General features: G+C 35.0%; 1 protein-coding gene across 2 annotated transcripts in view; it reads left to right on the forward strand.

The window, feature by feature from the left end:
* LOC125646043 (uncharacterized) overlaps positions 1 to 19,709 on the forward strand; it is a 21,894-nt gene that overhangs the window by 815 nt on the left and 1,370 nt on the right. For both annotated transcript variants that reach the window (XM_056139559.1, XM_048872157.2), the window contains exons 2-6: positions 76 to 682; positions 1,440 to 1,644; positions 3,790 to 3,987; positions 10,255 to 10,496; positions 12,267 to 12,408. In XM_056139559.1, coding sequence (XP_055995534.1) covers positions 177 to 682; positions 1,440 to 1,644; positions 3,790 to 3,987; positions 10,255 to 10,496; positions 12,267 to 12,408 — 1,293 coding nt within the window. In that variant the 5' untranslated portion in view covers positions 76 to 176. The remainder of the gene's footprint in view (positions 1 to 75; positions 683 to 1,439; positions 1,645 to 3,789; positions 3,988 to 10,254; positions 10,497 to 12,266; positions 12,409 to 19,709) is intronic.

Consider the following 19,709-nt stretch of genomic DNA (forward strand, 5'->3'; position numbering starts at 1 on the left):
GCAAAATCTTATTATGTCACATGTGATGATATTGGAATTACTTGAAATCTACAAATATATATATTTCACTTGTAGTGCCAGTATCCTAAAAATTCAGGGTGTGATCTAGGACAGCGATACTCCGTGTTCACAGTGTTACATTCAACCAAATTGTAGATTTACTTGTGGACAGAAATATGTCATATTCCATACAAGAGATTAACTTTGAAGGTGTATCTCCAGAACAAGTGCAATATTTGGCAAATTTGATAGAATCTAACAAGCATCATGATGCTAATACCTTAAACAAAGGTGAAGTTCCAAAGTTGCAGCAACTGGTCTTGAATAAATGTTTAAATACTATTGCTGATGAAAATGACAGTGAGGTCTTTGTCCAAAGTTGTCCAGATGGTGATAATACTAGCAATACTTCCAACTCTTACTACATGGTTGTGAGTGCCAATGGGAATGAAAATCAAGGAATGTATGGTGCTGAGATGGACATAGAACGATTACATCGCACAAATCCCTCTTATAACCAGGATCCTTGCATGACAAATGCCAATACATCATTTGGAGAAGATAACATTTTGGACCACTTGTCGAGACAGGTCGCAATGCAGCAACAGTACATATACAATGCTATGAATATGGTTCCCACAGGCTTGGACTGCAATGACAGGTGTTATTCAGAGAATGAGAGGTACTATTCGCCCTTGTTTTATTTTTGCTCTTGTCAGAGGGTCAAACTTTTCTATCTTATCCCTCTTTTAACACAACTTTGTCTCGGCAAATTAAAAACGGGGTGAAACCATCTTCAATTTTACTGTGTAGAAAGACTTAAAATAACACAGGGCTAAAATGACTCGCAAAAATAACCTTTTATACAGTAGTAAATTTTGAACTGATTAATCATGTTTTAAAATTGTGTACGTACATTTTGTGCACAAAATTAAATGCGCACATATATCGTATTTGTATTCAGGATTTCATACATTGACAGTGATTTTTTAAGGCCCATTTTGGGTCTAAATTTCGGCCCTTTCATCTCCTAAAAATTGTCAATTTTCCCCCCAATTTAGCTTGCATTTTTTCCAATAATAAAATTCTGAAAGAAAAACGTGTTTGAAAAAAATAAAACTCGATGTTAATTGTACATACGACTTAACAAAGAGTTATGGGAATGATGATTTGGATAGAATAGTTGAAAATTTTAGAAGGTTAAAGAAAATTAGATGTGTAAAATAAAGATAATATAATGTTTGATATGATTTTAAAACTTATTTACAATAAAATAGATTTTTCCCAATTTGACTGAAATGTTTACAATTGTTCCCAATTTGAAAGCCACAGGATCCTAGTAAAAAATGTAGAAAAATCACTGATTGAAAATAGTATATTCTAATAAAGCATTGGCCATAAATTCAAGTCATATTGATATCCTAAAATTTTTTCTACAGTTTAATTGCTCAGGGACATGATTATGGTGTAGGGGAGCCTCATGTTCTGAATGACAATCTGAATGGTAGTTTGATAAACAGTGGTTTTGCTGTTCCACAACAACCAGTGAAAAGCTTCTGTCAACCAATTTCTCATTTACATTCCACCCCAGACATCAAACCAGCAAAAACAGAAGATGTGGTGCTGATCAGAAGGGAAAATATGGTATATGATATAAATGTCATGGAATATTAAGATTGAAATAAATTGCATGTTCATTTAACATTGAGCTATACCTGTAAGGAGGGAAGGGGTGTGTCTTTCAGAAATAGAAGAATTGATATTGGAAGTTCAAAATATAGTTTGCATCCACCCTCCCCTCTCTGATTTAAAATGGCTTCTGAATTTGTGCTATAATTGCCCTCCTGTTCAATGGTAAGAATAGGAACAATTGTGAATTTGATAGTCAGAGCTGATACTTTTGGTATACATCATTGGAATTATACGGTATATTTTGATATTTCTAATATAATTATAAATGAAATGTACTGATTTTTTCCCCCAGTTTAATAATTGCTGTCATCTAGGTTGTTTTTACTACCGGTAAAAGGTATACCTTTCCCCTTTGGCAACAAATGGATATTTCCCTTTCCACAGATAAAAAATCCCCTTCATTTGTAGAAACTTCACAAAACTGTATGAGAATTTTCAACAAAAATCATTATATTATACGCCATTTTCTGTAATTGTCAGACTCTTACAATATAGATCGTAAATTAAGTAATCAATCAATTTATATGGCTGTAATAATTATAAGTTATGGACTTTGTATGGGAAAATATGACGACCGAGTTTTTTGGCGCGTAGACGGACCGAGCTTGCGAGGTCCGTCCGCGAAAAAACCCGAGGTCGTCATGTTTTCCCATACAAAGTCTATAACCTTTTTATTATATACTTTCAATTTCATTTAGATTAACTAACAATAATTTATTTTTAACAATTTCTTCATTGGTTTAACTGAGTAAAAGATGAAAAAATTGAAAATTAACGACGTAGGAATTTGCTTGTGAATTGATTGTGACGTAATGTTTGCGGGCCGGAATGTTTCCAGGCATATATCGTGTGATATTTGCCCGCAAACTTTTAAAGAAAAGAGAAGAGATGAAATTGAAAGTATATAATAATCTGTGGATATTATATTCCATGGATGTCCCCCATCCCCATCCCCTGGAAGATCATGACTGCATTCTCAAAAATTCCCCTTAAATATGAAATGGGTAGTAACATCTAAATGCTGGATAAAACCCTGCATTAATTATGCCCCCCTTCAAAGAAGAGGGGCATATTGGTTTGCACCTGTCAGTCGGTAGACCACATGTTGTCTGCTCAATATCTCGAGAACCATTCACTTGATGATAATGATATTTCTTATGTGGGTTGTTTATGAGTAGAAAAAGACCCCTATTGTTTTTCAGGTCAAAAGGTCAAGGGTCAGTCTACTATGGACAGAGGAATATAATGTCCGCTCAATATCTTGAGAACCCTTTGCTTGAAAAACATCAAACTTAGCACACTGGTACATCCTAAAGAGAAAATGACCCCTATTGATTTTGAGGTCACATGGTCAAAGGTCAAGGGTCAAACTGGACATAGGAATATACTGTCCGCTCAATATCTTGAGAACCCTTTGCTTGACAGACATCAAACTTGGTACACTGGTACATCTTCAGGAGAAGATGACCCCTATTGATTTTGAGGTCACATGGTCAAAGGTCAAGGGTCAAACTGGACATTGGAATATACTGTCTGCTCAATATCTTGAGAACCCTTTGCTTGACAGACATCAAACTTGGTACACTGGTATCTCTTCAGAAGAAGATGACCCCTATTGATTTTGAGGTCACATGGTCAAAAGTCAAACTGAACATAGTAATATACTCTCCACTCAATATCTTGAGAACCCTTTTGCTTGACAGACATCAAACTTAGTACACTGGTACATCTTCAGGAGAAGATGACCCATATTGATTTTGAGGTCAAAAGTCAATAGTTGAACTGGACATAGTAATATATTGTCTCCTATATTTTAAGAATTATTTGCTTGATTGACACCAAACTTGGTACACTGGTACAGCATAAGGAGTAGATGACCCCTATTGATTTTTAGGTCACATGGTCAATTCACTCTTGACATAGGAAGATATTGTCTGCTCAATATTTTGAATTGATGATACTACTTATCAATTAAATGATGTGTGTGTATAACCCTTTTCAATTTTGCACCATGGGGGGCATATGTGTTTTACAAACATCTCTTGTTTCATAATGCGATTATGCGAGGTAGATTATAGTAAATTGTTGCTTTTGTAGGATACTCCCAAGAATCACCATGGTGTAGTGACCCCTCAAGGCCGCTATGTATACACCCCCCATCCCAGGACTGGACAGGTATTGTATGTGACAACCACTGATGATGGGTCCCCTCAACTATACCAACCCCTGCCCACAGTGAATGCTTCACCAATCCAACCTAGTGAACCAGATAAAAGCCAGTTTACAACACCAAAGGTATTGTGGAGCATCATACTTTAATATAGAGAGATCTGTATTTTTGGACGTGCTATGCAAGAAACATGATATGGGAATACAGGCTGCAAGCACAGTTGTAAAGCAATATCTGTGTTATCGCTAGCTGATCGCCACTTCGCCAGCAGCAAAAGTAAATTACGTGGGGCGAGTTAATTTCATACCCTACTCGCCACTTTGGCAAGTGAGATTTTTCTACTTTCACTTCTGTTTTGTACATTGAATTCCGATCTCGACTTTTTATGTTAATATTTCCGTCATTCAGAAACTCTCGTATGACACCGTTTAAATACGTGACGAAGGAGTCTGTCGAGTCTAATGAATGATTTAACAGAAGGTGGTGGGTGAGGATGGGAGTTATATCGGAATGTGCCGAATCAACGATCGAGTAACAAAATAGCGCTGATCGTGAAAAAAATGTGACTGTGATCAATTAATTGATTGTAGATTGTTTAACTTCCTGCATGAGAATCTTTCACTCAAATGAAAAGTTACCATAATTAATTCATAATTAGAGAACATATGGAATGAACATTTCAGAAAGAGGATTCAATTTGTATACATGTAGTAAAAGATGATATAGCGTGCAGACAATCCTGGGTTCGAAAGTTTTCCTCCCTATATGAATCATATGATTATAAAATAGAGGTGTGTCTGCAGTAGCATTTGATTCTGTACAAGCATTTTGTAGTACAACCCAGGATTTGAATACATCTATCCAAAATTAAGTTATTTTTCAAGGAATTTAAGAGTAACTTCAAGAAATGAACCTAGTTAGTTCAAAGCCAGGTATTAAGTTATTTAATCCCCTGTTTATAGAAATAAGATGTCGTATCCGGAATAATTCATTGATGCTATGAAAGATTTTAGATTAACGTAGGTTGCGGGTTTGCTTACGTCATCGTTTTCGGGTACGCAAATCCTATAACCTAACGTCTTTTTACGTGCACATTCAATTGTGGCGTAACATTTGTCTGAATAAAGTATGCATGGGTCATCGACTGAATATAAACAACGTAAATTTTACAGATATCGTATGAATATAAATACCAACAATTATTATCGAAGTAACACTTGGGAAGGCGAGACAGTTGGCGATGTTATGAATGCCTTTATAAGTGTTTTTAGAACAACCCGGAAGAAATCAGATGGGGCTTTCCAGTTCATGAAGGTGTTATTCAGAGATTTGACACGTTTATGGCGAAAATTTGAAAATGGCGAGTTCATAATTTTATTCCTACCCCATCATGCAAATTTCGTGAAGATTAGACAACATTGAATGATTAAAAGCATTGGACAAAGATATCCTATAAAGAAATGTTTTGATTTATCCTGGTGGAGATGTTTCTGAAAACAGTTCCAGACCCCTCTGGAAAAAAATTGAGCAGGACTTACCTCTACTTTAAAGGTTTTCCCCCAGAAATTTGACATGTATTTGATGGAGAGAGAGAGAGAGAGAGAGAGAGAGAGAGAGAGAGAGAGAGAGAGAGAGAGAGAGATTTGACATGTATTTGATGGAGGGGGAGAGAGAGAGAGAGAGATTCAACCAATGGACAGAAATTGAGGACAGAATTGCACTATGAAGACAAAAAAATTTCCTCACAATACGCAAGTTTCGAGATAAGAGCTCTCCTGTGTAAGAGGTACATTTGGTAGAACTTTAAGGGCCTAAGTGGGACAGAGTGAACCTACAGTCAGTGAGGAAGACAATAAAATGTATTAAAAGAGGCTTCTCTTTAAATATGTAAACGTTGGAAATACAAAATACTATTGAAAGAAATGTTATACTTTAAAAGCAGAAACGTAAAAAATGTCATAATTGAAAGTAATATACTGTATATGATACCTACGACCAACGAAATTACGTGATATAACAAGAATTCCATGTATTTAATTACTCTCTGAATACTTATCACTTACTTAGTTTGTGTATCAGTTGAATTGGGGTGATGAAACAGCGTATGAGAAACATACTGAGTACATTCACTTATGCAGTGATGAATATTCGTCCCACTCCCGCATGTAAACAAGTTGTTTAGTGCCTTACTATGTACGAGAGTTTTTCAAAGGGAAATAACTCGAACGTATCTTGAAACCGATGTATTATGTACTTATAAATGTGACCTAAAGCATGTGAAAGATGTAGATACAAAATATTAGCTTAGTGAAGACAAGTGGTGTAAGGACATGTCCTTACTAATATTTTCTCTCAGAAACCTTTTTTTCATAATTCAAAAGAGAGTATTAGATAAACTTTCATAGCTATACCTAACATAGTGTTTTTTAGCTGAAAGCTCAAGTGAGCTTTTCTGATCGCCTGTTGTCCGTTGTCTGTCTGTCCATTTGTCTGTAAATGTTTTACATTTTCAACTTATTCTCCAGAACCGCTGGGCCAATTTCAACCAAACTTGGCCAAAGGCATCCTTGGGTGAAGGGCTTTCAAGTTTGTTCAATGAAAGGCCATGTCCCTTTCAAAGGGGAGATAATCACAAAAATGCAAAAATAGGGTGGGGTCATTTAAAAATCTTCTTAAGAACCACTGGGCCAGAAAAGCCGAAATTTACATGAAAGCTTCCTGACATAGTGCAGATTCAAGTATGTTCAAATCATGGTCTCCGGGGGTAGGTTAGGGCCACAATAGGGGATCAAAGTTTTACATACAAATATATATGGAAAGTCTTTAAAAATCTTCTAAAGAACCATTGGGCCAAAGAAGTTGACATAAATTTACATGAAAGCTTTCTGACATAGTGCAGATTCAAAGTTTGTTAAAAAAAAAACAACCCAAAAAACAAAAACATGGCCTCCAGGGGTAGGTTGGGGCCACAATATGGACTAAGGTTTTACATGCATTATGGAAAGTCTTCAGATATGGGCCAAGGTGTGCGATGTAGCCTATGGGCCTCTTGTTTTCATTATGGATACAGGTATTGCCCTTAAATTTAGTCATAAACTCCCTCTCTGAGAAATACGTAATGAGTTCACATTTCAACTTATCGTTTCAGTTGACCTTTAAGACTTAATTTTCAAAATCTGAGCATGTGTGGTATCAATTCAGAGTGCATAATATGCTTCCTGGTTGAATTTCACTGTTTAACATGTGTATGTTGTACAGTTTGCGGTAATCTTGTTGTCGCATATCATGGTAAACTTGTTGTGTAGCTTCTTAGTGGGGCATCCCGTGGGGATCCGAGTTAAAATAAGTCCTCAGTACCTCTTGCTTGTCATAAGAGGCGACTAAATAGGGCGGTCCTTCGGATGAGACTGTAAAAACCGAGGTCCTGTGTCACAGCAGGTGTGGCATGATAAAGATCCCTCCCTGCTCAATGGCCTTAAGCCCCGAGCATAGGCCTAAATTTTGCAGCCCTTCACCGGCAGTGGTGACGTCTCCATATGAGTGAAATATTCTCGAGAGGGACGTTAAACAATATTCAATCAATCTTAGTGGGGCACTCTATATCATGTTGCAGTTTCGATCCATTTTGACCTCCACTTCAGGAGTTTTGCCACTGTATCTGAAATTTAATGTTATATGTAGGGTATATAATTTATCTGGCTAACTCATTCTACAGTTTTCAAGTGAGGACCTTCTTATAAATATATGATATTTGTATGGGTATTGAAGATGTGCATGTGGCAAGGATTTTGATTTTTTCCAGTTTTGAGAAAATTACAGGTCAATGTTGAACTTGTCAGTTTTGAAGAAATATTTAAAAGGGAGTAAGTGGTTTGCCCATTTCACTTCTAGTTTTTATGCCAAGTCCTTTGCAAGCAACAGGAAAACATTGCATATTGCAAGGATTTCTTTGATGTTTGAAAATTACATGTTGTTGAACTTTATTTTGGGAAATATTTTACACACAGAGCTCTTAATGGTTTACCTACCTCATGTCAGTTTTTAGCTTGGACCTCACATTCATATGATGCAAAAGAAAGTATATCACAGCTTGATGGTTGATACTTGGCCTTAATTAAAATAAAGTTTTACAACTCATTGCTTAATAAAAACACCCTACATATGAAAGTTATGTACCACTTCTGGTACTCCTGCTACTTTTTATTCCAGAAAATGTTTTAAATTTCTTAAAAAGTATTAATCATATCATATTCCAATTCCTTGAATCCCATGTAAAATGTATTATGTTCTCCTTCGTTTCACTCATCCGAACATAAAATATTTCTCTTCGAAGTATCTTAGTAAATAAAGAACAGAACAAAGATGTAGCATGTGTCAAGCGCCTATCAACGTGTTGGAAAACTGGTTGAATGCTCGTCGATGACTACGTCGCGCCTGACCAACGTCTTTTATAGTGAACCTAACTACATTTAAATATACTTCCGCGCATAAAATAGTCAATAACTAATAGAAATTAATTTCTATTGTTTCCTCTTCTCAGTGGCAGAAAATAAACAAGATGTGTTTGTGAAACACAAATGCCCCCGATAATGGCCAATTCCGAAGATGGCCAAGGTCACAAGGGCAAATATCTTGGTACCAGTAAAAAGATCTTGTCAAAAAAAATGCTCATGTACAATATTAAAGCTTTAATATATACCATTTAGAAGTTATGACCAATGTAAAAAAAAAAATTAAAAGAAGGTCAAATGTCAAGGTCAAAAGGTTCAATACCAACGGAAAGGTCTTGTCACAAGGAATACTCATGTGAAATATCAAAGCTCTATCTCTTATTGTTCAAAAGTTATTAGCAAGGTTAAAGTTTTCAAAAAGTAGGTCAAACTTCAAGGTCACGGGGTAAAAAATGTTGGTACCCACGGAAAGGTCTTGTCACAAGGAACACTCATGTGAAATATCAAAGCTCTATCTCTTATTGTTCAAAAGTTATTAGCAAGGTTGAAGTTTTCAAAAAGTAGGTCAGACTCCAAGGTCAAGGTCACGGGGTCAAAAATTTTGGTACCCACAGAAAGGTCTTGTCACAAGGAATACTCATGTGAAATATCAAAGTTCTATCACTTACTGTTCAAAAGTTATTAGCAAGGTTAAAGTTTCAGACAGAATTACAGAATGACAGACAGGACAAAAACAATATGCCCCCCCCCCCCCCCCCCCCCCCCGATCTTCGATCTCGAGGGCATAAAAAAACCTGATATCTGTTTTTCTTAAGCTTTGACTTGATGTTAATACAATGTTTGGTTAAAATGAAAGTCAGCTTGTAAGGTATTATCCTCCCAAGGCTTGTTTTTTTTTTTTTTTTTTTATCTCAAAAATGCCATTCCACCAGGCACATTGTTTTTCTTGGTGTTTCTGTGCAATGTCTTTTTTCTTCAATGGTCTTTTTTTTTTATATATATTGAATGGATTGTAATTATGTTCCCCAAACAAAGTTTGGGAACATATTGTTTTTACTCCGTTTCTTATCATTTTTCTCCTGTACTTTTTTGTCAGGGAGTGTTCTCAGAAACTACAAAAGGGATCGATATGAAACTTTCCAGGATGATAGTGTAGCATTTGTAGATGTGCAAGAATGATAGTCATTTTGTCTGCATGTGCATGCATGCACACGCACGTGCATTGCAATTTTGGTACAAAAAAATGGAAAATCAGAATATTCAAGGGATCGATATGAATTAAACCTTAATAGGATAATAGTATATTATTTGTAGATATGAAAAATGATTGTCATTTTGTCTGAATTCTGATTAGGTGATTTATTAAAATCGTTATAACTTCCTTATATTTGATGGAAACATTATGAAATTCATACTGTGGGTATATGATACAAATGCCTGTTGAATGATATCAACAAAAAAGCGGAACTATACGCATGTGCACGTGTATGCACGTGCATTGCTTTCTTTCATTTCTTGGTACTGAAATGACCATAGTAAACGTACTATATGTAATTAAAGGCTAGAATAAAATGATTTTTTGCTATAGGTTTACAATGACATCACTTTTTAATTGGGGGAGGTTTGGGGAACGTGTAACGGTCCCCGTTACAATTAGAATTGGTTTTCATTGCTCTTAAAAAGATACTTTTTCATCCAAGGATTTACTGCATGAATATACTTCCATTATCTGAAAAATAATCTTTATATCTAAATGTTGAATATTGCAAATAAAGTCAGCCCAATATGAAAACATATCATCTACTCTATGGAATTTGCATATTGTATTAGAAAATAATCTGAAAATTTGAATTTTTCATGCATGTCATTGGAACTACATATATGTAATTAGCTTTAATGTATACAATATACTGGTACCATTGTGTTTCCATTTGCTGTTAGATCTCTACGAATTGTGCTCTGAACAGTAGTGGCGAGGAGACCCAAGAAAGCCCCTCCCCTGATGACCCTCCCACTGACAAATCCTCAACCACAGATGTATCCTCCACCTCTGAAGGATCCACCTCTCTGTTGAGCTCCAGACTGGACAGTAACAATAACAAGTTCTATGACATTTCCATGTTCAGTAGTTGTGTGGGAGAAGATGGTCGAGAGCAACACAACATGAAAGAGAGACGTAGAAGGTATGTTTTCCTTTACAACTTCTCCAAAATTAAGGTACTGGTATTTATATGATCAGTGATTGAAGCATCCAGGAATTAACGTCAATGTTCTCAATAATATATTATTTTTTGTTACACATATTTCAAGTATTCACTCGCATCCTATCTTATTTTTGAAAAAAAATTTATTTATCTATTACCAGTTTTATTTTAAAGTTAGCATATTTTGATAGTTCCTGGTTGTGGCTAGTAAAAAATGTAAACTTTTTAAGTATTAAAGAAAGTAGTAAATATAGACATCATAAAGTTATTGCAGCAAAGAAGAGAAAAATCTTTTTATCAATTGGAGATCGAACCCAGAACCCTTACATTACTAGTGAGCCTAGGTGATCTAATCACTAAGCTAACCAGGCCAATATATGAAGTATACCTACAATATAAAATTTAAACGTATTGCAGAATTTAATTTTGGTATTTTATCACTCCAATTTGCTTCCAATTATTTAAAAAAATATGTCTCCAGCAGGAAAAAGAAAAAACCTTCCCTTATCTCATTCTAATATCACTCAAGCTATTTAAATTGTTGATTTTCTCTTCTTTTTAATTTGAAAGTTCAACACCCTTTCCACATTTGTATGTAAAGTACAATATATCTCAATTTCTATTTTAAATTTGAAAATGTTCATGGGAAGGATATGTTTCATTAAATGGTACATCTGCTTTTTCAAATCTTGGGAAAAGGTTAAAGTGATTTGCTCATTAAATTGTACTTTATACATTTTTGACAAACAAGAGGCTCACAGATCTTATCAGTCACCTGAGTACTAGTGAAAAGTATCACTACTCCCAAGGGCTATGAAATCTAGAAAAAATTTCCTGTTCTGAATATTTAAGCTATAAAATTCTAATGTTCAGTATATAACACTTAGATGTGTTCTTAAAACTTCAATGCCCTCAAAAGTGCAATACTCTGATGAAAGGCATTACATAACATAATATGTGTATTAACATTTAAAGATATGACTAATCTGGACCCATCCTAGAGTCAGAATCCTGGGTTGTGAAATTCACCAATTTTTGTACATCCTTTTCTGCTTCTCACAAGTCTGCATTTAGACTTTATACAGTATCAGGCTATCAGCAAACTTAAATAAGTCCTTCAGATCATTAATATAATTTTAACAACACCCTGAAACCAAACTCTTATCATGCAATTTACAATATTGATGAAAGACTATCTACTCTTTCTAAATATCCATTTAGTTTCAATTTACTACATGTATCAATAGCACTAAAGAAGATGCTATTTAAGTGTTTTACACATAAACTCTATATAGTTAGTTTGGCCCCGTCCTGGGGTCAGAACCCCTACCCTGGGGATCATGAAATTTACAATTTTGGCAGAGCCCTTCCTGCTTTCCATCACCATGCATTTAGTTTTTCTTAAACGTGTGTGGTTCTTGAGAAGATTTTTGAAAATTGGTCTATTTTGGGCAGTTTTTGCAATTTTTGTCCCCCTTGTCCCAATGATGCTTCATACCAAATTTGAAAAGAATTGGAATAGTAGTTATCAAGAAGTTCAAAATGTTTAATTGTTAATGCATGACGGATAACAACCAATTGCAATAGGTTTTTTACTCAGGTGACCTAAAAATATATTTTTGAAAATGTTTTTTTTCCCCTATCTGCCTACAAATTGGTCAAAATGGTAAGCCTCAAAGATGGAAGGGGGGTATTTAATTTGAAATATTTGATTTTGGCCCCATGCAAGATATAAATTCCTATTTTCAGAGCTAGAATCAAAGACGCCTGTGATGTTTTAAGGAAGCTTGTCCCTGGAATGTCTGATAAGACAGATAAGGCCACAGTTTTTGAATTTGCAGCCAGATATGTGCATTTCTTGAAAGGATTTGTTGGAAATCAACACGACAAGGTATGTGTACTGTACACTTCATTATCTTTAATTTGAAAAAATGAAAGAGGGGGTGATACTATGTACATGTATTAGACATGCATGGTACAATGGCATGGAGTGCATTGAAAACAGAAATAAATGATTTTCTAGAAATATGTTCAAGGTACAATTTCCATGCTCACATGTTTACACTTTTGCAGCATTTTAAAAAAAAAAACTTTTTAGGTTGCAAGTGTCATGGTGACCCCCTGTGGCTAAATTCTGAGAGTCAAAGGGGATTTTTGGGGGGGGGGGGGGTCACGCATTTTTAAAAAATATTTGTTAAAAACATTTAATTTTGATCTACACTGTGTAGGTACACTACAGCACAGTGCTTTGTTAATGAAATTAATACATGTACAGTCAAACCTGTATTAAGAGACCGTCCAACGGAGAATGGAAAAAAGTCACATATGACAGGTGGTCTCTTAATACAGGTTGCCTATTTTCCGCAGTTAATGGATAAAATTTCACAAATAATTTATACAATGGAGTAAATGACTACATGTATTTGGAATTTATCATTAAGAATATCAAGTACGGTTTTAATAGTTGTAAAATAAAATTAATAATACACTGTAGTTAAAAATCTAGAATACAATGTGTTGTATCATAATTTTTTATTCATCAAAATTACATTTAATCTATTTAAGAATGATAAACTTTTCATGCATTTCATATTACACATTTACATGAGATTTAAAAATTATTTATGAACTGCATGTAAATTTTCTAAAACTTATAAACACTTGGTTGTAAAGGGTATTCATGTATAGCCTACTTGTACAGTGTAACTAAAAAATGCAGCACTTGTGGTAAGAAAACAAATGGTGAAGTGTTGCGTCTCCTTTTGTACAATACGTGCTGGAAAAATGTTATTCAATTTGAGAAACATTAAATAAATCACAATATATCCATTGTATATGCACAGCAAATCTTTTAAGCTTAGAACTAATGCAGGCTATTTTCTTGAACTCGGACATGTCAAATACTCGGGACATGTCGAAGTGAGCCGCTAGTTCCGGTCATTATTCTGGAAACCTCTAGTATCTCATGCAGGAAAACTGTGAATACTCCGTTTAAAATTTTAGTCCTGAGCACAATATTTACCTGATTTATATCGCAATCAGGCAAATTTTTTACTCTGTTGAACATAATGGTATAACAAGTGGTAGATTTTCATTTCCGATGTAGCCTACCCGGCACTTCTTAAAGTTTGTCGAAATTCACACCTTCAAATACACCGGCCTTGATTCCCTGATCCTTGATTTTGTTAAATAAACAACAACTTGGGTTTTATTAATTAACCACACAGGACACTGCATGTTGACAGCTTAGGTATAATGATTTATTCAGAGGGCCGACTAATCAAGATCATCGCCAAACTGTGCGTATTAAAACGAAAGTGTTAGGGGCGATAATTCCCACAATAGTCGTGCGTTTGAAAACGAAAGTGTTAGGGGCGATAATTCCCAGAATAGTCGGCTCAACCGAAATCGAAAGTAGTAATCACGTTGTAATCGAAAAATGTACAGTCGTTAAATAGAGGTAAAATTTCGTTAAAATACACGAAAAGGTTGTAAAAATCATGGTCGTTGGTCGCGTCAGACAGGTGGTCGTTTAATACAGGTACAATATATAGAGTAACGTCTTGGGGGGAACTTTTTATGGTCACATATGACAGTGAGTCGCTTAATACAGTGGGTCGATATGGCAGTTTTGACTGTACTTTCATAATTTATTATGAAAGTACATGTCATGACATCATATGTTCACATTTGACATCATGTATAGCTGATCAATGTTAGAACATGTCATTAAATGATAAGGACGTTTTTGCGCATTTTGTGTCACCGTTTTAAAATAATTTACAGTGAATCCCAGGAGTTTGGCAGTCTCATCTGTGAATTAAGGTCTACAATGTAAACAAAAACCACCAAACTTTTCCGAAGTGCTTGCGAAGCTCAGTGGTTGTTGCTCACGTTTTAGACCTTTACAGATAAAACTGCCGACTCCTGTGGTTGAGACCATTTGCATCCTGATCATCTATGGGATTGTTTTCTTGACTTGTCGGTCGGCGTTTTATTTGGTAAATTGAATGATGTCGCCAGGTTGGAACAATTTAAAGGACACATCGCATGTTGCTAAACTTTTTAATTTTTTCAGCAAAACTAATTCATTTCATGCCTAAAACTACTTTACATGTGTTTTAAATGAAACAGTTTGCGTAGTTTTTGAGTTTGAAAGCGATGAAATTCAAATCTTGCTATATGCATATTTTCTTCGATATTTTACAAGCCATTATCTGTGACGTCATATGCGACCTCGAGCGAGAAGATTTGAAAACAGTTGTTAGCCATTTCATAAACAGATTAGATTTAATTGACAAAAAAACCAATTATCACATTAATGGCTTGTAAATAACACTGCATTAAGGTGTTTTGTGCCGTTTAAGGGTGTACTTGCTGTCAGTAGAGAGGATTTGGACTGGGTTTTTTTCAATTTTTGAAGGAAGGTATGAGGAACAAGACGTGAATATTTTTTGTCGTCAAATAAAAAAAAAAAAATCAGTAGAATTTCTTCCTGTACTTTTTCAAACAAGCATTTGGACAAAGACGTAGATAAACTGCGAGAAAATGGTTCTATCGAAGCTACGCACTGTTACATATAGGCCTACGGCATATGCTTTCCGTTCTGCTCTCAAATTCAATACACACTCGCACCAACTGACCTTCACCTTGTAACAGCAGATAGGCAGAACTTGTGCTTGCATTTTCCACCAACTGGTAGTTTTAATAAAGAAATTTAAAGATAATTGAACTTTGAATTATAAATAATAAAATATGATATTTCCCAACTTTGAATTGAATTATATAATGCTTTCATTTTTTTAAGGAACGCGTACGTAACAACAACAGCACGCCGCACTCCCACTTCCTAAGTAACAACATGTAGATTAAAAAAATAATGATTAATAAAATTGCTTGAATAAAATAATTTAAAAGTATTGTGATTTTCACTATAAATTTAATCATTTTATTTTTTTGAAATGCACCCGTGACAATAGGCCTAGTTGTCAATGATACGTAATCGTATCATAATAAAGGCAGGGGCGTAGCTAAGACTATTTCAATGAGTAGGCCCGAAAGATGAAACTGAAGGTTTCACCGAGGCTTCGCGTCCCCTCCCACAAGGAAGGCGAGTTCGGGGGGTCACCCCGAGAAAATTTTGAAATATTAGGACTCATTTGCACTGCTCTGAGCATCAAAATGATTGCAATCGACATTAAATATTGTAGTCGAATGAGTCATTGTGATCACCATAAGTTCAGAAAAAATATATATAACCATTATGTTAGAATACATTATAAAAAGAAAAGGTCTGATGGAGTAATAATTTTATATCCGACTTTAAAAACTAGGAATATACAGGTGACTCTCGATAACTCGAAGTTCAAGGGACCTTGATAAAACTTCAAGAAATATAGTTCGAGAGATCGAAATTTGGAAATTGAAGGTCCGCTGGTTTGGTTCAGATTTTTCAGTAGGTAACCGGAAATGTATACCAACAAGATCATATGATATCGTTTTGACATGTTTTCCTTCATATTCGTCAGGTACTTTGATATCAAAATAAAAAAAACCCTTATTTTGCATTAATAAAAACATTTCAAAGTTTATGTATTGATTTATTCTATAATCATGCTTAGATATATAGGCATACAAAACCAAGTTCCGATGATGCTTTACTATCACAAACTAAACAGAGCACAATGTTATGTCGCTTTACCCAAAGCAAAAATTCTAACGAATTAGTAAAACGATGTTTTAGAGTATCTTTACACAAAGAACAAACTCGAGAAATTTAACAGTCGGTAGATCTCTAAATTATATATAAACACTCTCTCGTCACGTCAAAGCAAATTATAGAATTTATTCATAGTCAGATTATATATAATTTTAATCATCACGACACAACCCCAGTGCAAGGTGTAAACTGACCAATTAGCCAATTATATACTCAAGTGTGTCACCTCCACAAAGAAGCACCAGCGATATTTCAACAATGTAAACACCTAATTACCCCTCCGGCAATCAACAAAATCCAGGTAAGGCCAAAGCGGAAATTATTACACGCTTGGGTAATGGTGGGTATACGCTACCACCACTTCGAGAGATCGAGAGTGAAAAACAATGAAATGTGTTTTACGGGACCCAACTTCACTTCGAAAGATCGAGAACTTCGAGAAATTGAACGTTTGAGAGATAGATAGTAAATTTGCTTTGTTATATAGAGAGAAAAATCGGGACCATGATTTCACTTCGAGAGAATGAGAACATCGAGTCACCTGTATATGAACATCTTATATTTTGCAAACATTTATGGACAAAAATGTGTTTTGAAAATGAAAAAAATGTGTAGGCACGTGCCTACTTGAGCCTAAACGAAGCTACGCCCCTGATAGGCCTATCTAACTTATCCAAAAATATATTTTAACTAGAGTGCAACGAGAGGTCTTCCGTCGGAGCTGTGTGACATAAAAACCTAGCAATTAGACATGATTGAGAAACAAACTGTATATTAAATTGCAGATTTTAAAATTGATGCCTGACTCAATGCTCTAGAGTTTTGAATTTAAAACAAATCAAACATAAGACCAGGGACGTATAAACACGTATATACATTTCCGGCAAGACTGAATTATTCGAAAAATCCAATATGATCAAAAACATAACATTCTGTGTTATATTTAGGACGACAATGTTTACTTTGTGTACATGCCCTGGTTCACACGCGATGGTTCCTCGAGGCGGATATGTAATTGTAAACAAAAACCCCGCGGTGTATGTAAGATGCGTGTAGTTAATGACTGGGTTATTCTATGCTCGAAGGTTTGTTTCTTCAATTAAATATATCGTTGTTTTAATAACAAACGTAGAAGAGATAACCTTTTCCTCTTTTTTTCTTTGGAACGATTATTTATATTAAAGCTACTAAATAATAAAAAAAAAAGAAAGTTGTCGATGGATGATTTTTAAAGGAACCACAGATCACGTTAAAACCTTATTTTAAAAGAATATTAGCATTTCATGAAGTCAGATTTATCAATTAAAGCAAGTTTATTTAAGTTATGCATATTTTTCCCCTTCACCTACCTAATGATACGGTTACCTGTTTGCGGGTCAAGCTTTTTACTCATATATAACACAATACTCGAGCAAAATATTATGTTTATAAGATCAATAAGATGTTAAAGAACAACTTTTCCAGCGAAAGTCATATCGAAATATTTACCGTTTTTGAGTTATAAAGCGAAAACTCTGAAGATCCCCAGATCCCTAATTTAAGGGGCCAGTCCCTTTTTAGGGATATCAAAAGAAAGCTCTTAACATTTTGCACAACTTTTGTTCTACACGTCTTAACAAAATATTTTTAGTTTAAAAGATACAAAGGAAAATATGGGTAATTTTTTGCTCCTTTAGGCGTCCTAATTTTTTAACCCTGTCAACCACCATTTCGAATGCTGTAATCAAAAAACAAAAACGATGTGCACAACTACAATGCTCCTACTTTTCATTTTCAATGCATTTTCTGCTCAAGCTTATAGTCTCGGAGCCTTTGTCTGGAAACCAAAGCCCCTAAAATTTCATTCAAAGGGGAATAACTCATGAACAGAAGGGAATTTCTGAAATCTAGTACATCATTTTAAAATTGTTCTGTAAAGTTTATAAACCCTGAAAATTTGAGCAAAATCCATCCAGAAATGAGCGAGATATGAAGCTTCAAAGTTAGCGTCTAGGAAAAAGAAGAAAAAAAAGAATAATAAGAATAATCTTAACCAGCACAATCAGTAGAAGGTCTTCCGTTGTTACGGAAGACCTTAATAATAACTGCAATGTTTATTTTAGAAAAGCAAAAACGCTAATTACAGTTGTTTAAAGAAATGGCATTACCAAATAGTGATCCCGTGTAAATATTATTTACTCGCAAATGCAGATTTCATACTTGCTTTCCTCGCTACATTTGCGTCGCTGTTTGTATGTACTGGTGGCTAAAAGATACAAGACTCGGGAAATTTGTCAACATCAAAATAAATGTTATCCATGGTAAATAGGCCCCTAAAACACGAGTTTTTAAAAATATCTAACACTACTTTTACAACAAGTTGATCGACAAAGGTCGCATTATGACATCACTGAACCACGTGACTATATTTAAGTCTGTAATGTGGCTAATTATCGCAATACTTCAGCGAACGAACTATTACAATTAATTTCTATAAGCATAAGGAAGACAAACTTGAAAATGCATATAATTCTGTATACTTTGAAAACACGAGATGTGTCCTTTAAAGACTGGCTCTCTGCCTTTATTCTTATATACTTCTGGGAAAGAACTGTTCAACATTAACCCAATCGCAAAATGAGAACTTTTATTTTTAATCCCCACCCCCTTCAAAGAAGAGGGGCATATTGGTTTGCACCTGTCGGTAGACCACATGTTGTCCACTCAATATCTTGAGAACCATTCACTTGATCGTAATGATATTACATATTTGGGTTGGTTATCCCCAATTGTTTTTCAGGTCAAAAGTCAATCTACCCTGGATATACTGTCTGCTCAATATCTTGAGAACCCTTTGTTTGACAGACTTGGTACACTGGTATATCCTTGAGCAAACTTCCGCCAGAGTTCGTTTACTTACAAACCAAACGCTTCCACTTAGGCATTATGAGATAGCGATTTCTTAAGCTGCGTATACTGTGTGACGTCACTGTAGAATGACGAAAAACATAACGTCAGACGTAAACAACTTTCAAAACAAGAACGTAAACATCAAGTTCATTACTTTACACATTAATTTGAACAGAGTCTCCCTACATTTTAATGATCTTTTGATCATTTTATGTTTAAAATAAAATCCATTCTTTTATATTAATGCTCTTAATGTCAATATCTTCAAACTTTTAACTATGACCTACTTCTTTAGTGTTATTTGCCTGCGTGATAATCGCGGACTCATAATATACAAATCTGTATATTGTACTGCGTCACATAGGAGAGGTCCATTCTCTCACCAGAGGGCGCGCTACGCAAGCTTCACTTTCACTTGTGGAGTGTAGCGTAACGCCCTCTGGTGAGAGATTGAGGAGAGGTCTATTCGTAGGTGATGTAATGAGGCCTCCACGGGGAGTTTGCATCCTTGAGTTGATTTTGAGGTCACATGGTCAAGGGTCAAACTGGACATTGGAATAAACTGTCTGCTCAATATATTGAGA

The sequence above is a fragment of the Ostrea edulis genome, chromosome 6 (assembly GCF_947568905.1).
Source record: "Ostrea edulis chromosome 6, xbOstEdul1.1, whole genome shotgun sequence".
Classification (NCBI taxonomy): Eukaryota; Metazoa; Mollusca; class Bivalvia; order Ostreida; family Ostreidae; genus Ostrea; species Ostrea edulis.